The sequence below is a fragment of the Gymnogyps californianus genome, chromosome 17, assembly GCF_018139145.2.
Source record: "Gymnogyps californianus isolate 813 chromosome 17, ASM1813914v2, whole genome shotgun sequence".
Taxonomy (NCBI): Eukaryota; Metazoa; Chordata; class Aves; order Accipitriformes; family Cathartidae; genus Gymnogyps; species Gymnogyps californianus.
Genome location: NC_059487.1, coordinates 14335978 through 14357773, shown reverse-complemented (window position 1 = coordinate 14357773; position 21796 = coordinate 14335978). Strand labels below are relative to the sequence as shown.

Below are 21796 nucleotides of genomic sequence, written 5' to 3'. Positions count from 1 at the left end.
CAGGGGAATTCTCTCACTGTAGACGACACAGTGATCGCCCCTGTCACTCTCTCGCTTCAGGTTTTCAAGCGTGCAGTGGAGTTATTTTGGGGATATTCTAAAACATCAGGTGTATGGGATTACGTGAGGAATGTTTTGCTGTCAAATCAGTTTTGCTCTTATCAGAGTTTTGAAGAGGAGAAACACCAGGAAGAGTCTGAATTAATCAAAAATCTTTTTTTTAATCTGAGTCATTTGGCCTTTTTTTTTCCTGAGAGAGAGAGGAAAATTGAAATCTGAATTAAAGCTGTGATTGATGGTGAGAAACTCTTTTCTCCTATCTGTGTATCTTCAGGGGAAAACGGATTTTCCCCACATCTCTAATGAAGCAGAGAACACCTTCAGAGCAGCTCCTGCTTTTACCTTGGGAGCAGGGGAAGGAAACCACCCACACTGGGTTTCCAAAGTCTCTGCTTGTAACAGCTGAGAGGAATTTGCACATCTGATTTACCATGGGCAATGCCAGTGGGGCTGTGTACCCTGTGCTATGTGTCCACTCTACCTGATCTGTTCAAACCCAATCCCACAAAACAAGTTTGGTTTTAAAACTACATCAGTCCCCCAGTCGCACTCAAAGCCTAAAACCAGCACCAGCTGAAAGAGAGGTGTTCAGCCTGGAGCTGGCAAGAAATAGAAAAAGAAATAGGAAAGCTTGATGTTATCAAGTTGTTTCTGTTTCACAGAACATGAAATATATTTAAATTTGAAATTTTTTTTTCTCAACTTCTCCCCCATTGAGCACAATTAATTAAATAATACGTAAATCTCTCTCTAACTTCCTTTCTCTATATGATTTTTTTAAAATCCTTTAAGGGAAGGTTAGGACTCGGAAAAGTGACTCTGGGAGAAAAAGAAAATAGTGGAAAATAGAGGATAAAATTAGCTAGAAAACTCTTGGTGACTCAGCAAGAAATGGATGAAGAAGGAAAGAGACCAAGAGAACAAACAAATTTATTTTACTAAGTTCAGGGCTTTGAGACAGGAACCGGACAATTTTGGCAAATGTCAAAGTGTTTTGGGGCAATTTGGATTTGCAAAAAGAGCTAATTTTCATTTAAAATATGTTTTGGGTGAAAGCATTTACCAGTTTCAACCTATTACTCTTCAAATCATACTTACTTAGACACCTCTAGCCAGTTCCATGCCAAAATAGGCGAATACTTACGTAGGACCCTCACGCCATGCTTCAAGGCTTGCACGCGGCTGGGCTCCATGGACATGCTGAGCATTGTCTGCTGCCCGCCGATGGTGCAGACCTGGTTTTCCTGGGCAGCCTGCTTGAACATGACCATGAGCTGGTTGGCAATGATGGTGTTGAGCACAGAAATGACGACCATGGGGAACACGAAGGAGATGAAAGTATTGACCTGCGGGGGAGAGATGTGGCACTGTCAAGGGATGAGAAGGATCAGTGGAGCAGGAGATTGTGTTTTATTTCTCAAAGCAACAGAGGAACAGCTTGCAGTGGAAATCTTTTCTCTCCTCTTACTCTGCTGGCTTTGGCTTTTGAAGGCTTATTGCACAGAGGGAAAACTCAAACACCACTGACATACGTTCATTCATGTGGGTCAACACTCAAAAAAGGCGAATTTATTCACATCCAATTATATCGTCTTCCTCTTTTCAGTGCAGTTCATTGCCAGAAATGTCTCGACTGAAACATGCCATTGATCTTTTCATCTCACGAACAGCAGGATGCTTCTTAGCTTTCACTGTGCGTAGCGTGACTTCTAAATAACAGTATGTTATTGTATTTTTTCTTTATTATGAGCACTCCTTGGGGTCTTTTTAACTTTCTTTTTTGTGTTCTGTCCTTTCCTTGTAGATTTAATGACAGTTTTTTGTTATCTCATAACCAAATTACCCAATAAACCTTGTGCCTTTTAAAGGATTAAAATTGATCGGAATAAACAAGTGGAAGATGTAATGTTTTTAGTACAAATTATTTGATTACTACAGTTTTGATAAAATTAAATGGAGGATCAAATTAAGCAGTGATTGAATCAAGTGGAAGTCACTGTTCGTGTCAAATAAATGCAGGAAGGCTTTGTGAGGGCCTTATGGGCTGTCTAGAAACCCCACTGGAGCTGAGCTTAACAAACAGCAGCCCAGGGAAAGAGAGGCGTGTATAGGATTTGCCTGCATGTCTGTGGCGAGGCTGCCGTGGTGGGATAGTGAGCCGCCGTGCTAACCCTCCCTGCAGCACGGAGGGGCTGGGTGCCCGCGGGGCTTGTCCTCTCCACCGTACGGCTCAGGAGGAGGCTCAGCACATCACTGAGATGAGTGTGGGACAAATCAAAAACCCCTTAAATTTTTAAGATTTCAAAATGTTATCAAGAATTAAACTGTGTGCTGCAAATCGCTGTGGAAGCAATTTTATTAAAAGTGATAAAATGACAAAAAGATAAAACTACTAAAACCGAGAGGGAACTTTGCCCTGTGGTAGGGTTAGAAGGCATGCTAACTTCTTCCCCAGATAGCCACATATCTTGCACCTCAGTGCTCTAAAACCCAGAAGCAACCCTGCACCCCAAGCCAACCCCACATCCCTCCTGCAGACTGCAAAACCAGGAAAGCCTCATCTACCCACAGGTGCTCCGTCTGCTCGGGTGGAGACATCCCCTCTCCACCCACCCACCCACGCAGGACCATCACCTCAGTGTACAAGCATTTGCTGTACACCCAGTATCTAGTGCAGATGTGTGGTCTCTTTGCTCTGGAGGGATTCAGAAATGCCAGAGATAAATGGAAAGATGGAGAAAGAATCCAACCACCCCCCCCCAAGATGCTACAGGCGATCCATAAAAGAAAGAAATAAGAAGCACCATAAAAGAAAGAAATAAGAAGCACATAAGCATATGGGGAGCAGGTGCACGGGCAATCAGAAGCACTTAAGTTTCTTTGTTCATAAATTTGAGAAAGATGCAACTCCTCTTTTGGTGGAGACAGGCAGTGTTGTTGTTGCCAAAGTTTTCTTTAGATGGATCAAGTCTCTATACAGCTTTGCGCTCCAGAGCTCAATGTGTTTAGCAAAAGTACCAGCTGGGTTTCGTCTCTCGCAACCCACATGGTGAGAACATCATCTCTTGTTTATGCTGGTAATAATAATAGAGCTCCTCTGTGGACTGAGGAAATTCCTAGATATACCCCACCATTACAAGCTGTTAATGGCCTCTTTTGTTAAATATATAGCAGTTTTCTAAGCTTCTAAAAGATCTCACAGCCTCCTGCACATAAAGAAGAGTTATCTTTTGGAGTCGCCTCCAGATGCTAAGAAAGATCATTAAGCAGTAGGGACCAAGTTCTCAGCTGGTACAAGATGACATGGTTTCACTGAGAGAGTAATTTGTGCTTGTAAAGAACCTACTTCATTTATTTAACCTTCACGATGCAGCTAGGCTGAGCTGGCACACACAGGGGTGAAATGACTTGCTCAGACTTACCGGGTCAGACTAAGAAACGAGCCCTATAGTTCCCCCCTCCTATTTCTATGGCTTTAGCTGCTGAATGCCCTTCTTTCCTACTGCTGAACAATGTTTGCACATCAGCAAAAGGAAACATTTAACTCTGGAAATGCTTCACTCTGTCACCTGAGCTTTTGGCTTTCATTCAAAAACTTTGTCCTAGCTATAAATTAGTCTTGCCTAATGTAATTACGCAGAACTCAAAAAGTCTTTTCTGAGCTTTCTTTAAAGCCTTGATTCATTCCATAATTGTATTGTGAAGGCTTTAAAGAGCTTGGGAAATTGTCTAGAATAGCATTGACTTTCCCTTTTATGAATTGTTATGGTAAAAGTGTGAAAATTGCATGCTTTCTGTGAAAGGCTATATTTAAAGATTTTTTCCATGTCTTGATTTGTACCAAAACTCTCATATAGTTAAAAAAAAAAAATCAATATTTTCCCCAGAAGCAGAAGGTTTTAATTTGCGGAAAGAATTATTCGCAAACACAAACTCTCGAGGACCATAAAGGCTAGAAAAGCTAATCCTCCTCCTGCAAGCCCTCTGTATTCAGTGTTTTTTCTGGCGAGCTGCTTGGTGGGCTGTGCGAGTCCAGACCCCAGCACGCTGTGCACGTCAGTGCAGTAACACTTCATTTCCAGATTAGTTTGCACACTGCTGAAGCTGCTGCCTCAAACACCTCTTCAAAGCCAGTGGAAAACCTTCCCACCTGCTTCAAGAGGAGCTGGTCTGGGATCCCAGGACTACATATTCAAAGGTCTTCAGGAGCAGGAAGATTTGTATAGGTGTTTAATGGGATTTTTTACAGCACCGAAACTCCTAACATCAGTGGGACTAAAGTGGTTACGGCTGTCAGTGAACACCGATGGGAGCCTTTGGGTCCTTATATACCTTTACAGATCGCTCTGGTCCTGGGAAGGAGGGTTTAGACAGTGTCCAGGTTCATTTTTGACCTGAAAGTCTCCAGCTTTATGTTGGCTCACCATGGAAAGGACAGCTTGTGCGATACTGGATCTAAAGTAATTCTGTATTCAGGGTTGTTTGGATGCACAAGCAGAGCGGTCTGGCCTCATCTCCGCTATCACCAAGCACGGTTCAGTCTGATTCTCCTCTCCATTAAAACTGATGTGTTTGCATCAGTGTAAACCCACCAGATCTGAGGTTTCTGCTCAGCACCACGATGGACAGTGACATGCAGAACGAGCACAGTGCAGGAGCACAAAGCTGTGCAGGGAAAGGCTTAGCACTGGCTGCTCTCTAGTGTAAAAAAACCCAACACCACAAACCCTGCGACTGTGTGCTAAATCCCCATGGCAAAAAAAAAAGAAAACCCAATACTCCAGTGTTTGCCACTGGCAGGACAGAATGAAACACTAACCCACTTCCATGCTGCTGTCGCTCCTGTAATCAGTGCAGTCCTAAAAGCCGTTCAAGCACCAGGCTGGCAGCATCTGTGGGATGGGATTAGTCCTCAGGACCAAATTGTGTTTTGTCTCATACAGAACAACCTTCCCTTTCAGCACCGCCTGAGCAGTAACACTCAGAGACCCGAATCACCCCCCTCTGGCTGCGCTGTGCAGGACGGTGACGACGTGGATGCTGTCTGAGGGTGAGCTCCCACCAGAAATCTCTGCCTAGACCCTGTCCCCATGAAGGCATGCCTGAGATATCTGATCACTTGATGGATGCAAAGACCTGGCAGAGACACCCGCTGTGACTCACCCAGTCCTCAGAGGTACACCACCTTCTCCGTCATCTTGGTGGCCGTGGGGGTCCTGCCCTGCCCAGGCACCGAGCCTCCCTGCCTCTCTAACGATGACACACTTTTCATCCCAGCTTTCTCTTAGCCCTCTATTGCCAAAGGTGATTTTAATTCCAGCCGAAACATGAAGCGTTAAAATTACTCATGGTTTTGCAGGACACACAAGACAGAGCAAATCTGGGGATGGGGCTTCATAAGCTCCTGAGAAGACAAATTGAAATTCATGGAAATTAAGTCACACTTCTGGAAGGGAAAAAACGCAGCTATCAGCCTCTCTCGGTCAACTCAACAAAAATCAGGCTTTGCGTGAGACTAGAGAATTCAGCATGATGTGAGTTTTCTTCTTCCTTCCAAACAGGAGTGTGGGAGAGACCTGGGGGAAGGGACCAGGAAAATCAAGTGACAAAAAAGCAGAGGCCAGTTCTTGGGTTTGTGACTCTTCCTAAATCTTTTGTACGGAAAACTGTCCCCCTGGCTCTGCTGAGCTTCATGCTGACATGATTTGCTTTTGCCAAGTTGTCCCTCAAATTATTTGGCTGCCGTGGTTTCCCTGGGTTACCACTAAAAGCAGACATCAGCTCGCTCGCAACAGTGATGGAGAAGATGAGCATATAACTTCACGTAGGGACTCCCCAGAGGGCTTAAATGACTCCTGTAAATCAGAAGTTTTGCGAAGGTTTATTCTTTTGTGTTCCAAGGTGACTTCTGGAGGAACACAGACTCAAAGGCCACTTTGCAAGAAGATGTTTTTTCCATCCCTCCTACAAGCCCAGACTTTTGTCTTACATGTATCTGAAGGGGAGGAGGGGAAATATTACATCTGCTACAGGCATTTACAGGTCACCTTTGCTCCCAGCACAATTCAATCGCCTGAGCCGCCTACAACTGGCTGTTCCCATGGGCCATCAGTGCACGGCTTTGAAGGGGGACAGAACTGTTAGTGAGTGTTTGTAGACGCTATACGAGGTCTTGGAGCACTTAAGTGGTTAAAAGTAAAAAATTAGGCTAAAGGCTCTTCCTGGAGATACAGTAGCAAGTTAAACACCTCCACTGGAAGTACTTACAATAAAAAAAGCAAAGAGCCAGAACTACTCATAATATTTTCATTGAAAGAATTTTGATGAGAAAATGTTCCGTTACTGAGATCGTAAAAGATTTTTGAACATGCATCTTTTGTTTCCCTCACACCTTTTTTCTACATGAGTAAATAAAGTCCCACAAAGCAAATGAAGCGTGAAAGGCCGGTCACAGCAGCAGCACGGCGTGGTGCACCGCACCGGTGCGTCCCACGAAGCAGCAGCCAGGATCCCCTGCCAGCAGGAGCAAGAGCCCTGGAGCGGACGTGGGGTGCAGCTGAGATTTAGGGACAATTTTAGCTCTGGGTTATGACAGTGGTTTTGTGGCAGACACCAGTGATCTTCCCCTGATGCCTGATAAATGAGGTGACAGCAGAGCCAAACTCTTGGTCTCTGTCAGCGCCACGTCTCCGGAGACACGGGCCCTTCCAGCAGTGAGCTGGGATGCTCAGAGCAATTTTTCCCCCTTCCTCTTCAGGCATGTGAGAAGGACAATTAAAACGGAGAGAAGTGTGGATGATGGTGAGCTGGTAAAACCTCACCCGGACTGACTAAGCTTCTCTCATGCTTCATTTCCCCGCGGCACACCTGCCTGCCGGCTGGGAAATGCTATGAAATGGCTGTCAGCCTTTCTGTTTTCTGCTGGGGAGGATTCTCAGTGCAGAGACTCTCCTCCGGTCCAGCCACCCCATGAGGACATGCCTGGGGAAATGGTTGAGAAACCCAAAAGAAGCTGAAAACTATCTCACGAGGAAATTTGTCTTTGCTGGTTTCCTGGAAGTGATGATGGAGAGGACTGAGGATGCAGGGTATCGTTTGATTCGTGGTTTTGAGCAAATCAATTAAACCACATAGCTGGGATTTAACAATCTACCACATTCTGGTTCACCTCATTTCCAATGGAAATGAAAAGTAAATTATCCTTCCCCTGACTGTGGAGGCAGTATTGTTAGCATATGTCAATCAGAAAAGCACATTCTGCTACATCAACGTTCAGCTGCCAAAAAATCTTATTTGACTAAATGTACTTTACAAAATTACCAGTGATCTCACACAGTGGCCGGAATTAGCATTTTTTTAACCACCCAGTGGACAATTTCAGCCTTTAATAAGCATGGTGCCGCATTCCTGGATACGGCAACCTGTGGAAGACAAAGCGGGAAAGGGAAAGGCACATGGTGTTGGCATGCCAAAAGGAGCATTTGGCAATGGCACTTGTGTTTGGTGTTCACAGGATGTGTCTGATGAAAAATCCGAAGGTTTTTTCCCCCCAGTAAATAAATTACCATCTAATTAAACCCCATCTTTGCATAGCTTTCCAAATTTCCATGCCCAATATCTAGCAGTTATCAGCTAAATGCCATTCCTTACATACAACTGGGCAGGAGAGGTCTGCGTTTGTGAGTGATGGAAGAAAATAACAACTGCTTTCGTAGCCAGTACCTGGTACAGGGAGGAATGTGGAAGCTGAAAAACTGCAGCCTAGGAAGGGAATTCAGCTCTTCTGGAAATTTTTGAGGAACTTTTATTAATTTCAGAGTGTATTAGCACTAGATTTTAGTTGAAAAATCTTTCCCATCTTTCCTTTCTCTGATCATTCATTTAATAAATATTGAAATTAAATCTGCAGATTCAAGGAGGAACCTTAAAAGAGTATGGAAGTGAGAGAATAAACTAAGGAATGTGAAATGTGCGAGTGGGTATCCAACACTAGTGGGGACCTGTACTGCAGGATACGGGCGCCAGTCCTTATCTCGGATAAGTGCATCCTGGTGTGGGACCACAAATCCTGGATAAATAGGAACAGGGCCAAGCGCTGAAGCCTGTGTGTAGATCTGGAGCTCTAACAGCATACTTGAGCAGCAGCTCGATCTTTACACGTTGCCAGTTTTAACTCAGGCAGGTTTGCCCATCACGTTTTATTTCTGGTGGCTGCTATCTCAAGCAGCCCTGACAGCGTGATACGGTGTGACACAGCCGTCACCCTCGGACGGAGGCTGTCCGGTGACGTGGATGGGTAGTGCTAGGTCAGGCTCACTTGGCGGCTGCATGCGGGTATGGTCGGACCCTGCATCCCTGCAGGGTCCCCTTGCACCATCAGACAGCGCGACACAAAACACACTGCCTTGGGACTTCAGCAGCTGGGTGAAATGACCGTCCCCTTGCCTCGTAACCAGGAACAGTATGTAAATATCTGATGGAGATCCTGGTGATGGGACATTGTATCTCATCATTAACTTAATGAATAACCAAAGAAAAGATGCCAAAACCCAACTAATATTTTCTCTTTAAAACATTCTGAGAAATAATCACAAAAGCCTCTGGTTGTTATCACACCGTAAGCACTGTATCTCTTCTATCCAGCTATACGTGAGCATGGATGCCATACATCTTATCCAAGGTAACAGAGTCTGATGGTGTGAATTGCTCAAATCTCATCCCAAACAGCTCCCCTGTTCACCTCTGGGAGCTGTAAGTGTAGACCAGAGGGATTGAGGAGCACCTTCACTCTGCCCCAGCGAGGCCTTTTCAAAAGCGTTAAATATCAAACCCAGACATTTCAAATAAAGTTTACAATGATGTGAAATGTTGCTCTCAGGCACAGGTATCTGATGTCAAAATGTTACGATCAGCTACGAATTACAGAGGCAAACCTTGAAGCTAGGACACAGCTGCGCGGGGACAGGGGGACGGATGGCAGTCACAAGCAGCTAAACCCCTGGGAGTTGGGGCAGTGATGCGGGTGTGAACCTGATCTAAACACAGAGACGAGCAGGACATCAAATGTGTGTCATTCAGGGGAAAAGGAAAAAAAAGAAAAGCCTCAAATGCAGGTGCAGCTTGCCCAATCCACCTCTGACTAAATAACTCAGCGTGTTTTGCTGACCTCAGCTGGCATCAGCCACAGGAGCTTGAATTGGCCAAACTTGTGTATTTTAGACCTCTGCAGGAGTCCCAGTTTTCTTCTTGTTTTGGATAGGGTCTGGGAATAGAGGACTGGAGGTACTGTTGCTTAGGTGAAGAAAGAAAGTCTGAAGATAAACTACCAGATGGAGCTGATGGATGCTTCCAAGTGACCGGACCAGGCCCTGTCCCCGTGATGCTACTGCCCTGCAGCCATTAATGTCAATGAGACTGGTACTCAATTAATTGCGTGGCAAGGACATGTGAGCATCTGTTACTGACACATCCATTTACTGGCCTTATTCACTGAAGGAAAACCCCTCAAAAGACAACTCAGAGGACAATACGAAAGACTTGTGCATGAGCTCTGGCTGCTTGCTTCTGTTAAGACGTTTCAGGTATTTGGTATTTTGGTATTGATAGATATTTATATCAGAAGAAAACACGTGTTACTACAAGGCTTACAGTGACAGCGTGCACTGTTTGCAGTCTGTGCTGTACTTTGAGGTCTACAAGGTGCAAGTACCTGCAACCTACTGCAAAACAGGACTTGTTCAGTACAGGCTGGTAATGCACAGGAACCACTCACAGGCTAGCCGTCCTCCCCTCTCTCTGTGCTGGCTGGATGCCTCCGATGTTGGCTCCAACTGGCTAACACCAGACACGAACTCTTCCAAAGGGCTTAATTTAGCTCTAGCATTGAGATCAGAAAGAGGATCTGCTTAAACTCTGTTTTCATTAGCATTTTGTGTTTGCTCCAGAGTAGTGGTGTTTTCCTGCTAACAAGCCTTCTCTCTTTCGACCCATGGCCATCACGAGAGAATGACCAGTCATTGTGGATTAAGATATTAAGAATAACCAACGTGTAACATTTTCAAGCCTGTGTGTGGTCCCACGCTGATGAACTATAATGGGAATGCAGAGCAGCTAATGATCTTGAGAAGTTAAGTTAATCACATACTCTGCAGGAGTTAATCAGATACAGAACAGATGGAAATAAATTGCATACTGACAAAAAAATCTATCATATCTCTATGGCAAAAACATTCCACCAGCTTTCCCCTTCATAAATCTCCCTCCATGGAGAAAACATTTGTTCATAAAAAACAACATCTGATGCAGAACAGCTTAAATGGGTCTCTTGCTCGTGATGGGTTGGCAAAGATGTCAGAGCACTGAATAATGGTGGCATTCCTGAGCTTGACTGGATACCTGAAGAGATCATTTAACCTCATTTCTATGCACAGTTACAATCCCGTAGCCTAAAGTATTTTCAGATTTATCATAAGTAATCGCAAAAAGGTATGATTCATGCATAAGTGTTCGATATAAAGCTTATTATTCCTAACTGTACACAAGGGTAATACCTAAGTATCAAACTCCCTGGGGACCTCAGAACTCTTCATCCCCTTGCTAAATGCCAGAGAACCTTCTTCATTATAACTATTCATAAGAGAAAATTTCCTCCTTTCCTGATCTTTGGACACTAGTCTCAAGCCTGAATGGTTGTTCTGATTCTAGCTCCCAAAGAGAGAGAAAAGCTGTGAAATTCAGGAAATCCTGGAAATAATGGACTGAAGAATGGGCACATGGGAAGGTTTTAAGATTTGCCACTGTGTGTTGCAGAATGCCTTGTTGTACATCATGGATATTCAGCTTTATCACTCAAAACTGAAGGATAAAACAATGTTTATTTAGAAAAATGAAGGAGTAAACCAGTTACGAAAAAAACCCCAACCCCAAACAAAAAAACCCCAAATCCTCACTAGGATTACGCTTGATGAAGATGAAGGATTTGGGGGTCTTGTACATCTCACTTTGGTTAATCTAGGGCCTCCTGCCACTGATTTAAGAGGGCTATGTGGAAGCTAAAATGGAAGGGTTTTGGCCCAGGATGGTTGCTGCCTCCCTGTACCTGGTGAGGAAGGAAGAAGTGACAGAGCAACAGTGATGATCCTCCATCACGTCATCATTAACCCGAAAGCTTCAAATCGTCCCCCTTCCTCCTTCAGGAAATCTTCCTTCTTAGTTTCCTGCAATTGGGTACATTAAGCTACAAGGTAAATTAATTAAATTTACCCAATTTTGCTTGCAAACAAGAATAAAGTCAATTTGTATGCTGTCAGTTTACTGGCCTCAGCTTTGCTCCTCAGATCTAGTTATCCATAGCACTATTTAGGGCAATATTTTTGGTTGAACAAAAACTCAGTGAATAATGTTCTTGATTTTCCCTTTGAACATGCAGGTCTTTGTTACTATTTCCCCCTCGCCCTCCCCAGCAGCTACATTCTACTGAAGGGGAAATAATACTTCAGCTTCAAATGACAGGTTGGAAATATGCTTTAAATAATTTACCAGTGCAGTTGGATTTCAGTTCTCACTATCTGCTGGTATTTTGGTTCCTACTCGTTTTCGCCAAAGGGATATTGCCCATCACCTATCACCATATATCTAGTTTTCTCTAGTTCTGCCGCTTGTCAGCCCTCTAAATAATTTAATAAATGTTCGTTCAGTGCCCAATGCTCCTGACATCTGAGTAATCCTAATCCAAATTTTGCAGTTATTTTGTGTCTGTCCTCTTGCCTATCTTCTTTTCCACCGGGCATTGCATAAGCCATGGGGGCTCACGTGGTGGACATTCACCCAAAGAAAGTGCCCTCATGGCTTGGTGCTTCCCCTGGTGCGGGCTGATGCTCTCTGTTGAGGGTAGCTAATGATGTCCTTGTCAAAACCAAGAAAATCATCCTCTTTCCTATGCTGTTAGCCACGACTGCAAGCGCTCAGCACATCCAACACTCCTGCTCCCGCTGCATGGGGTTTTCAGCAGCCTGGGATGGGTGCAGGAGCAGCAGCCACTGCAGCCTTGATGAGAGCGCAGACTACACGTGTGTCTTGGGGGTCTATCGCCATGTAAATAAATCACAGCAGCTAATTTTGCGAGCCAATACCCGGATCTTCTTGCTTCTCTAACATCTGCTTGTTATTCCATAATTCTTTGGTTCATGCTTGGAATAGTTGTAATGAATGAGACTGTTATACTTGGATATTCTTTCACAGACAATGTCAAAAAAAGAATCAAACCATGGTGACAGTCAATTATTCCCCAGCTTTTCTTGTTCTGGTAATATTGAGTCATTTCATCCCTGCTAATCGAAATGGATGGCTTTTGCCTACGTGGGTATGAAGTCACTTAGAGGGAGCAGGCCAGCGTGGGGATTGCTAGTCACTGCTTTAGGAGTAAAATAAAGCAAAAGGCACAAGCATGGGAGTATAATAAGCGAAGATTTCTAACTGCAAAGAGCAGTAAACAGTTAAATCAAGTGGTGCTTGCTTGCTTTCTTCCCACACTCTCTTGGTAGATGGATCATGACAGAGAAAAATGTGGGTCTGCTCTGCTCACGCGGTGCCTGTCAAACTTCAGTTTTACGCTCGGCACGTGGCAACACCACAGCCAAGCACGGCTGTGCAGGAGCGGGGTGCTGGGCTCCCCTCTGCCACCCGCGTCCAAGCTGGGTCTGGGCAGGGGGAGTCCCACGCTGGGGCCAGAGCGTGGGTGTGCAAAGCTGCAGTGACCCCCCCTCTCCTGCTCTTCGTGGGGAAAAAATGGGGATGCAACCAGCAGCGGGATGACAGGTGAGCACACACTCATTAGAGCGAGAGTGCAGGGTAATTAATCAATCAGCTCCATCCCCCAGGATGATACTGAGGATTTAAGATAGAGACTTTGCGATAAACCAAGCCAGCAACGAAAGGCTTCAGCCTGATGCATGAGGCACGCACCCTACAGAAGGATTCAAAGGAGAGTTAATTTAAAAAAAACCACACGGAAAGAACAAATCATTCTCCTATTGAAAAACACGTTGGACTTGATTCTGGTTTTGCACATTCTGCCACGTGAGGTGGAGGCAGATGAGGGTAAGAGGTGCTACAGGTGTCTGAGAGACAAGTGAGATCATGGCAAAGAATGATTTATCTGTTGAATTATGTTTCAGGATCAAATTTTCTGAAGCTATTTGTAATATTTCACATATGCTGAAAAGTCACATTAATATAGCTGGTAAAATAACAGCTTGTCTAGCTTAAAATAATTAGTAGTTGACAAATGGGTTGAATTTTAAATCCATGAGGAGCTTTGGTTAGCACTAATAAATGTTGATTAAGGTAGCAATTAAAATCTAACAATCTCTCTGGGGGTCTGAACTTTAAAGCTGAAGTTTGGAACATTCCTCAGTTTACAGAGAAAATGCTACAGTTCCTCCCCAAGTTGCATTATTAAGCTGTGGCGGTGCGGATCTTTTGTCTTTATTTTTTTCCAGTTTACGCAAATTAATTGCAGCCTAAAGTAGTGCCCCACAGCCAGGGGCAGCAACCAGCACCTATCCTACTCTAACATCTGATCGACATCAAAACCTTGGTACAGCGGTGATATTTAGCAGTGTGAGGTTTTAGCATTCTCTCGAGTAAGTTAATGCTGTAAGACCCTCTTGAAGTCCCTATTTCCATGGCAGTCCTTCCCAGGAGGCAGTACCTGTCCCTCTTCTCATCAAGCTTTGAAGTGGGCTGGAGAGATCTCCATCTCTTCTTCAAGATGTTCTGCTTCGGAAATGTAGCTGACCTCTCGAAAACAAGCAAGGTCAAGTAGCGCTGACTGTGAGCTCATCTCTCCTGAATCTCTCTCCTGCTGCTCTGAGAGACCCGACTATGCATCTCTTAATCAGGATGATTGGATGAGCTACCAAGAAAAAGTGTTGACTAGGTAGTGTCTTCAGGAAGACTAAAATTATCTCCCTCTGCTGCGCTTGAGCAGTGTGACCAAGGCAAATCAAGAAGCACATTTTTGTTTATAGGCTTGTTTTACTGATTTATCATCAAGGGACTATTTATGAAGGTCTCAGGTTCTTTATGATCTTACTAAACCTGAGAAAATTTCAGTCACTTCCCTGCAGTTTTCTATTTTTGAAGGAGGAAAGCGCATTTGTATTTCACGGAGCACCTCTTTTGTGCTGGCCAAATCCTTTTGTTTTTTTACTCTTGCTGTGGGCAAGACAGAAATCTAACACAATACCGGATTTGTCTTTCTTCCTTTATCACACACTAGCTGTGTGTCCCCCATTAATTACATTCCACCCCCCAGTTCATAAGCTGAATGCCAGCAGGACAAAAATAGGAATACAGTGTGAATTGAGAGCAGCTTGGTCCTCTCATGTTCCCAGCGTGAATGGGAGTGCACTGGTACGTCTGCCCTTGTCAGGCAGCTTTAATCACCAGACGTGTCATTATATTGTTATATTACAGTCTGTTTTTTCAGGTCTGTTCCTGCTGACTTGGGGAGCAGCTGAAATAAGGTCTTTTTCCGGCAGGATACTTGCAGTGGCTGTTACTGAATAAACAGACCAGCAGACAATTTGTTTGTGCATGTCGTAGTCACTGTGTTCAAATCCAGGGGCTGTTCCTGGGGGAAAGCAGGGAGGTCAGAAGGAAAACCGTGTCCCCTTCGCCTCCCAGGGCTCCTGCTCAGGAAGGTGGCTGCTGCTCGGTCCTCCTCCTGGCCCCAGCATCCTCAGCTGCAAAGAAGATCTTGGCTGCGTGTGAAACAACCTCCATCTTGGACAGCTTCTCGTTCTGGGAAGGACCTTTAATAATCTGCATAATTGTGAGGTGCTTTCTCAGGCCAGGCTGTGCGATCTGAGTGTGGCTGTTGGTTTCTCTGCAGCACTGTATGTTCCTCCGTACATTTGTAGAGTTGATGCATTGCTAAGGGTATTTACAGCAAGAGAGAGACGGAGAGCTGAGGATGTGAAGTGCTGGAGGAGGTAAGGGAAGAAATCTGTCCAGAGGGTGGAAAAAGAAGCCCGTTCACTCTCAGTCAATGTGTGTACCACTTCTTTTTTTTTCTTTTCTGTGTTGTAAGGATGAAATACAAATGGCTCAGATAAATGCAGAAAGGGACAAAAATGAAAGTATGATAGCTGGAGACGCTCGGAGCTATTTTTTTCAAAGAAGCCTTGAGAACTGGATGCAATTGTGCATTTACATTTGAGTGAGCAATTTCCATGCCTGAAGCTTTGAGACAGGTCGCTCTCCGTGCAAGATGGATGCAAGGGTTGAACCAGCCAGGAACTGGAGCCACAGTGGGGCACGAGAGACCGGCGATGAGCATTGGCTTGGCTAGCTCAGCGCTGCAATAGTGAGGGTTTCAGGGAAAAGAGCAGCTGCTGCGAGAGGTTCCCAGGTGGACACAGTCATCCTGGACATCTCCATCCACAGCCAATACCACCTTCCACAAGTAGGGGTATTAAAGCTGGCTGAGGTGGGTCTACCTGTGCTGCAATGGGCACTCAGGGCTGCTGCGGAGACATCACCTTGGGTCTCAAAACATTATTGGATGGGAAGCCATGAGCTCCCTAGGAGAAACCGGGGAGATTATTCATGCACAGGCTTCCAGACTACTTAAAAGGGCCTATTTAATATTTTCACAGTAATACTATGCACTCTGCTGCTTTTACTGTAGAATTACAGGTGTCAACCTGAGGCGGGGGCGGGGGGGGGGCATGTTTTTGGAGAAAAGCCATTTTGCCAGGAAGATGAGACAAACAGAGGGGCTGCAGAGAGACCTGGCATCTCCAAGGAGCTCAGAGGATCTACTGGTTCCAGGCTGCTGACCTGCCGCCTCACAAAACCATGAAGCAGGTAAATACACATATAGTAGGGACAGTATGGAAGTACATGTTGCCTCAAGTGACAAGCAAGGAAAGGTGATAGCAGAGAGAGAAATCTTAAGTCTAGCATAGATAGAAAGGGAAGCAGATATGAGAGCCATCCTTCCCTGGTGACAATGTCTCTGTTGGCTAATTAAAACCCACTGCATTAAACAGGTCAGGTCCCAATGAGCTGCAGGTCCGAAGCCTAACTGGGCAGCTCGAAGGCCACCGTAACCCCAAATCCCCATGGTCTTTCAGAAAATGATCCCAAGGCAAAACATATCAAGAAGGTCATGGCTCTCTACTGCAAACCATAGCAAAGACAAGTCCTGATTGCATTTCCATTTCTCAAAATTTATTTTCTTCTTTTTAAAGTAAGGTACAAAATGAACATGTGGGACCAAATGCTATCGGATAAGAGTGCAAATGAGACTAACAGGCCAAATGCCAGATTTGTTTCTGGTGTAGCTGCTGAGAAGTCATTACTGAATACAGTCTTTACCTAACCTACTTTGCTTTAAGGCATAATCCAGCCACCAGACGACTGGCATGAGGAAGATGTTTTGTCTGTGGGGTGGCTACTTTTCTGTTATAAATTTCCTTGGACCTTACCCCAAAGCATCTGGCTGTAGCCAGCATTTGAGATATTGGCTAAAAGTCTGATGGATGAGGCAAGTCTGAGGTTCTGCGTTAATTAACTCCTTGGATTCTGTATGGAGCCGTGGCTGCCTGCAAAGATATAAATTGCTATTCCTTAAATTAAGATTCTGATTGCAGGTTTAGAAAAATCCCTAACTCTTTCCCCATGGCAGTTCAAACTCCTGTATAGCAATTTGCAGCCTGTTAACAGTAGGGTTGTTTTTCAGATTTACCTTTCTCAAAACCACAAGGGTCCATGGAGGAATGGCTGAAAACCTTGACCTAGAAGCTGGAGCAGAAACCAGCTTCCAACGTGCTGCAATGCGAGAATCAGGAGCTAAATCTCTGCAGGTGCCCAGTAACTCATGGTCCTGTTCAAGGATCCGAGTGTGGTTGCTGGTAACATCATCCTCTGCTCACAGAGACGTTGCAGTTGATGTTGCTGGCACTTGCTTACACTGGCCTTTGCTATGCGTTAACTCAAGTAAGTTCCTTTTTTAAGCACAAGAATTTCAGGGCAAAAATGGCTGCTTTTATCCCTAAGGCAGGCTCCCCAGACACAAGACTCAGTCTCAGGTAGAAACCATTCCTCTCCAAACAGTTATGGAGGCAGAGTCCTTGCAGAAGAGGAGGTGATTTAGCAAGATGAAATAATCACAGTGTCATGAATCCAACCAGGATTTCCCTGTTAATTACCTAACTGATTAATTAAGGGGCTATGTTTTTATTAAAATTAATTCTCATCTTTGTACAATACATGTCTTAAAAAGGGGATGTACAGAAGTGTTTACCACTGATGCCCTAAGATGCTAGTTTCCCAATGTTATGTCTTGTAATCAAGATTAATTTTCTCTGACTTATCCTCCAAAAGAAAGACTTTACACCAGTTTTGACATTTAAATTACCTTAGATTTGCAAGTCCAATATTGTCATAAATATTCATAGCCAACAATTAAGTATTTAGTCTTTAATTTTTTTTAATTTTTAATTCACTACTAAAAACTGGTTTCAGAACAAGCACAGAGAAATGAAGCACCTTTTATTTGGAGCACAGGGAGCATCTGGCTTTGCTACCTCAACAGTGAACCGACACATTACGTTTCTGATGCTGCCGTTGAACAAAATTTGATGGCGAAATCATCCTTTGATCCTTTTCCTTATGTCTATTTGCAAAAAGCTACATTTACGTAGAAGTTATTGGACAGCACTGCCATTGTTTTAGCATGTGTCATGTCCATTACTGCATGAAACGAGGAAAGGTCAGCACAAACGATGAAAGCAGCTCTCCAGGCAGCCGGCAGCTGCCGGCACGAACTGCTGCCGTGTGCCGTAGCCGGCATCGCTGTGTCTGGTCTTTCATCTCGTGCAGGCAGAGCATTTAGGCTTTCACAGTTGTACAAACAGAAGAAGCTTGACTTGCCCTGAATGCCATCCCTGTGAGCACAAAACCCAGCTTGGCATGGGCGAGATGCCTGCTGGAAAGAGATGCCCGGGGATTTGTGAGAAAGCGCCTTTTTTGTGCTTCCTGGCTGTTACCCTGTGAGCTCGCTTGCAGGTACTGACCCTTCCCCGGCCCCAGGCTTGTGCCCAGGGTGACAGTGTGTCAGCCTCAGTCTGTTGCCCAAATATCTCAGTTAAACCTAGCAGGTTCCACGCTAAGGAAGGATCCCCGTACCCTCTGGCAGTAACGGCAAGGTGTGCTCTTGCAGCTCTTCTCCAGCCACCCCATTCATTCAGTCTCTTTGCCACCGTTTCAGTGACCAAGGAGAAAGCTGCATTGCTTCACGTGGGGACCGGCAGCCTCCCAAGGGTGATGTGCCAAACCCCATTCATCTTCCCTGTGCAGAGGTTCAGCTGCTGACAGAAACCCAGTTGAGAAGCAGGAGAGGTGAGATGCTCTAGCCCCTGCCCTTGCTGGTGTGGGTCTCTCTGGTGGCCGATTTCTGTCTCAAAACGTTTTAAAGAAACTCCATTTTTCTCCAGGATTGGAGGCCGACATGGGTCGGTGTGGGATGGGAAGAGGGACAGGATCAGCCCATACGTCGAGGAGAGGGCTGGCTCTGCTCAGAGCCTCACAGCCGAAAGCTGACGGATACTGCCAGGCAAGTACCTGCACGTGTCAGTCTCACTAAAGGGCAAACTGGCTTCCTAATGAAACATTCTCCTCATTTCAGTGACTGATGACTTCTTCAATTTTTTTATATCTGATACCTTTCAAATGCAATTAATTTCTCCAGTCTTTTTTCTCCCTTCAACAATAAGGCAGGGACGGAGAACCAGCAGTATTGCTATTCACTTCTCAAAAACATTTCTGTTTGCAAAAGGCTAATAAAACCCCAAGATTCACAGTGACTTCTCCTACCCTTCAACCGAGGAATGTATTTGAAGCATAAGCACCTACTTCTGAGACGAGCCACTGCCAATGCTTTAACTAACACAAGATGGAACATGACACACACTGCTTTTATGGCACACTAGGATACCCCCCAGCTCACCCCCGCCCCAGGGACTATATGTACCTCTCCTGCTGCCAGGCACCCATGGGTGTTAGTGTCCTTATCTTCAGGGACCAAACTGACTCCCACTTGCTAGCAGCCCACTTGTTAACAGCCAAGTTACACTCAGATTGATTTTCTGATACGTAACTGAGGTGTCTGCTCCTACCTGAGACCAAAGAAGGACCTGCTTGCCCAGGAACTCACCAAGATCTTTTGTTTGCTTGCTTGTTTTTCAGTTCAGTTCATTATTTTAATAAAATATATTTTCTCTGCCTACAAAATCATGCCTCACACTGGATGACAGACACACTTCTAATATTATTTACCTCTTCCAGTTGAAAAGAAACTGCTTGCAGTGAAGCCCCAAAGTATTAGAGGGGTGACCTATTCAGTCGGGATCTGAGTGTTGCCTTAGAAAATGAACCCTCCAAGTTTTGAAGATGTGAGGAGGGGCATAAAGGATCTGGGATGCCAAGTTCAGGTCTGTCTCTGCCAAAAATACTGGAAAATGTAATTATTTGGTGGGGTGATGTTCCCTATGGTCAACACCTAGGACTAAATGAATGCCAGGACAATAAATTGAAGTCCTTCCAGATTCACTTTCCATGAAGGACCAGTCATGAGAAGGATGAGCATCAAAATTGTTGAAGATGAAGCTCTTCAGCTCTGAATTGTTTTAAGAGACCCCGCTTGAACCACAGTGGTTAGAGAATACACCTAAGAAATCTTGGACTCTGTTCTCCCAAATAACTCATTGCAATGTAGGAAGAGATGCTCCTGTGTCACTCTGGTAGAAAAAAAATATGACAACAGCCTGAAACTTCTTGATTTCTGATTCAGTAAAAATTGAGAGTCTTTTAAGTGACAAGTTCTCATAAATAATTCCATCTAATGGAAGATACTTCGGTAATTGCGATATTTTAATTTCAGCCCTTTAAGTGCACAGAATTCTCATTAGTGCTCAGTATTCAGGTACTGCAATGAATTTTCATGGAGCGAGAATAGCATACATAGCGCTGAAATGGTGGAAGTACACTGAATTTATTCAGCATTTTATGGACAAAGACATTAAGTGATTCATTAAGCAAAACTGTCCATTCCCTTCTGGGTACAAGACAGTTTTTATTATTCCTGTTTTTCAGGTAAATAAACGGAGGCAGAAAATAACTACATCTGATCTAAACCTCTTCTTCACAAGCATTTTCACAATGACTTTCTCTGTTTTCTAGCAAGGTTTATTTTTAAACAAAGCCTTAAAATGACCCTGGGAAGTCTGACTTTCCATACCTCAGTCTAACTCCTGTGTAATATTGCTTTGACTAAAGGCAATAAAAACATCCACAGGGGAGCTGAAATGCGAGGCTGGCAGACTGAGTACATGGATATTATAAATGAATAAAGCGAAATTTAGATTTCAGGAAAAAAGCATGCCTTTTCACCAATGCAGAGAGAATTTAGCCCACTAGCAATGTTCATGGTTACTTAAAGGAATTTGCAGTACCTTGGAGGAGTAACTCTTCTAATTGCTGTATGTTGTTAACTCTGAAACCAAGTCACAGAAATTAAAACATCCATGTCCTCCATTATTCCACTGGCACTGAAAGTGCTGAAGGAGGAGGAGGGATGTTAAAGTGGGGTGTGCAAGAATGGAAGCAAGTGCTTGTTTTACACCGAACTCTGATCTCTCTCGTGTAGCAATGGGTCACAATGTCTCGGGCAAGCGAGGCTCAGCAAGGGTGGCATCGTGAGCAAAGCAAGAAGAGTGGTAGCACATTTTCCTTCTGATTGTCTCATCTTTTAAGTGGTTTCAAAAACAGGTGTAAGCAAGGATGCAAATGCTGCTTCCTTCATGTTAAATGGAGCTGGTAAAGGTAAAGCACTGCAGGTAAAGCTGGTGGGAATGGGAAGCACCGATCTGATCCATTCCCTCCATTTAGCTTGTATTGAACTACCAGCTCAGGGAGGCATCACTTGATTTTGTTTAAGGTAGAAACTAAATGTTCTCAAGACTCAACTCCCTGCTGGGCTGTTGTTTACAATCAGCTCGTGAGTGATAGAGAAGAGGACAATCGCCAAAGCCAGATCTCAGCCAGCCCAGAGGATTTGCTGTGCATCACTTTATCACTGCTGAGAATGTTTTCCTTTGGGGATGTTTCAGACATGCTGCTTCTCCTTGCTTATACAGACAAGGCGCCGCAGCTGGGTCGCCCAGATCCAGACATCTCCACACCGAGGCACATTTCTCCTGCCTTCTCTCATTGTCTTCCTCGACCATCTGAATCTTACAGGGTTTGCTGCTGGTTACCTTCATTTCTCTCTCATCAGATCCAGCTCTACTTGATACTCTCCTTTTTTATTTGTTCATATAGCAACTTTCCATCCCTAGCCCGCATCACACTGCAGCCCCCCTCTGAGGGTACCCAGCCTGTTTTTGAAAATACCTCTCTTCTCCGTTACTTACAGCTCTTATTCATTTTACCTTCTATTTCCTGCACTGCTTAATTTGGAAAAGCATAGCTACAATGACAGGGTTATGCCAATTTTGGCCACTTTATCAGGTTCACAGCTTATACGAGAGAGCTGAGAAGTGTAGGTCACTCCTCACTCACCCCAAACCCGTTGGCAGTACACCCAGGTCTCTGCAGCTGTAGTTGCTACAAGCGCCCAGGCTGTTGGCTCTGCAAAAGTTCTTTCAGGGTAATTGTGAAACCACCT

The 21796-nt window shown here is 44.6% G+C and overlaps 1 protein-coding gene across 1 annotated transcript in view; it reads right to left on the bottom strand.

Annotated features, from left to right (window-relative positions):
* The window catches only part of NTSR1 (neurotensin receptor 1), a 62029-nt gene that overhangs the window by 14393 nt on the left and 25840 nt on the right, over positions 1 to 21796 (bottom strand). Inside the window, exon 2 of the mRNA XM_050907582.1 lies at positions 1205 to 1406. Within this exon, the coding sequence (XP_050763539.1) occupies positions 1205 to 1406 (202 nt within the window). The remainder of the gene's footprint in view (positions 1 to 1204; positions 1407 to 21796) is intronic.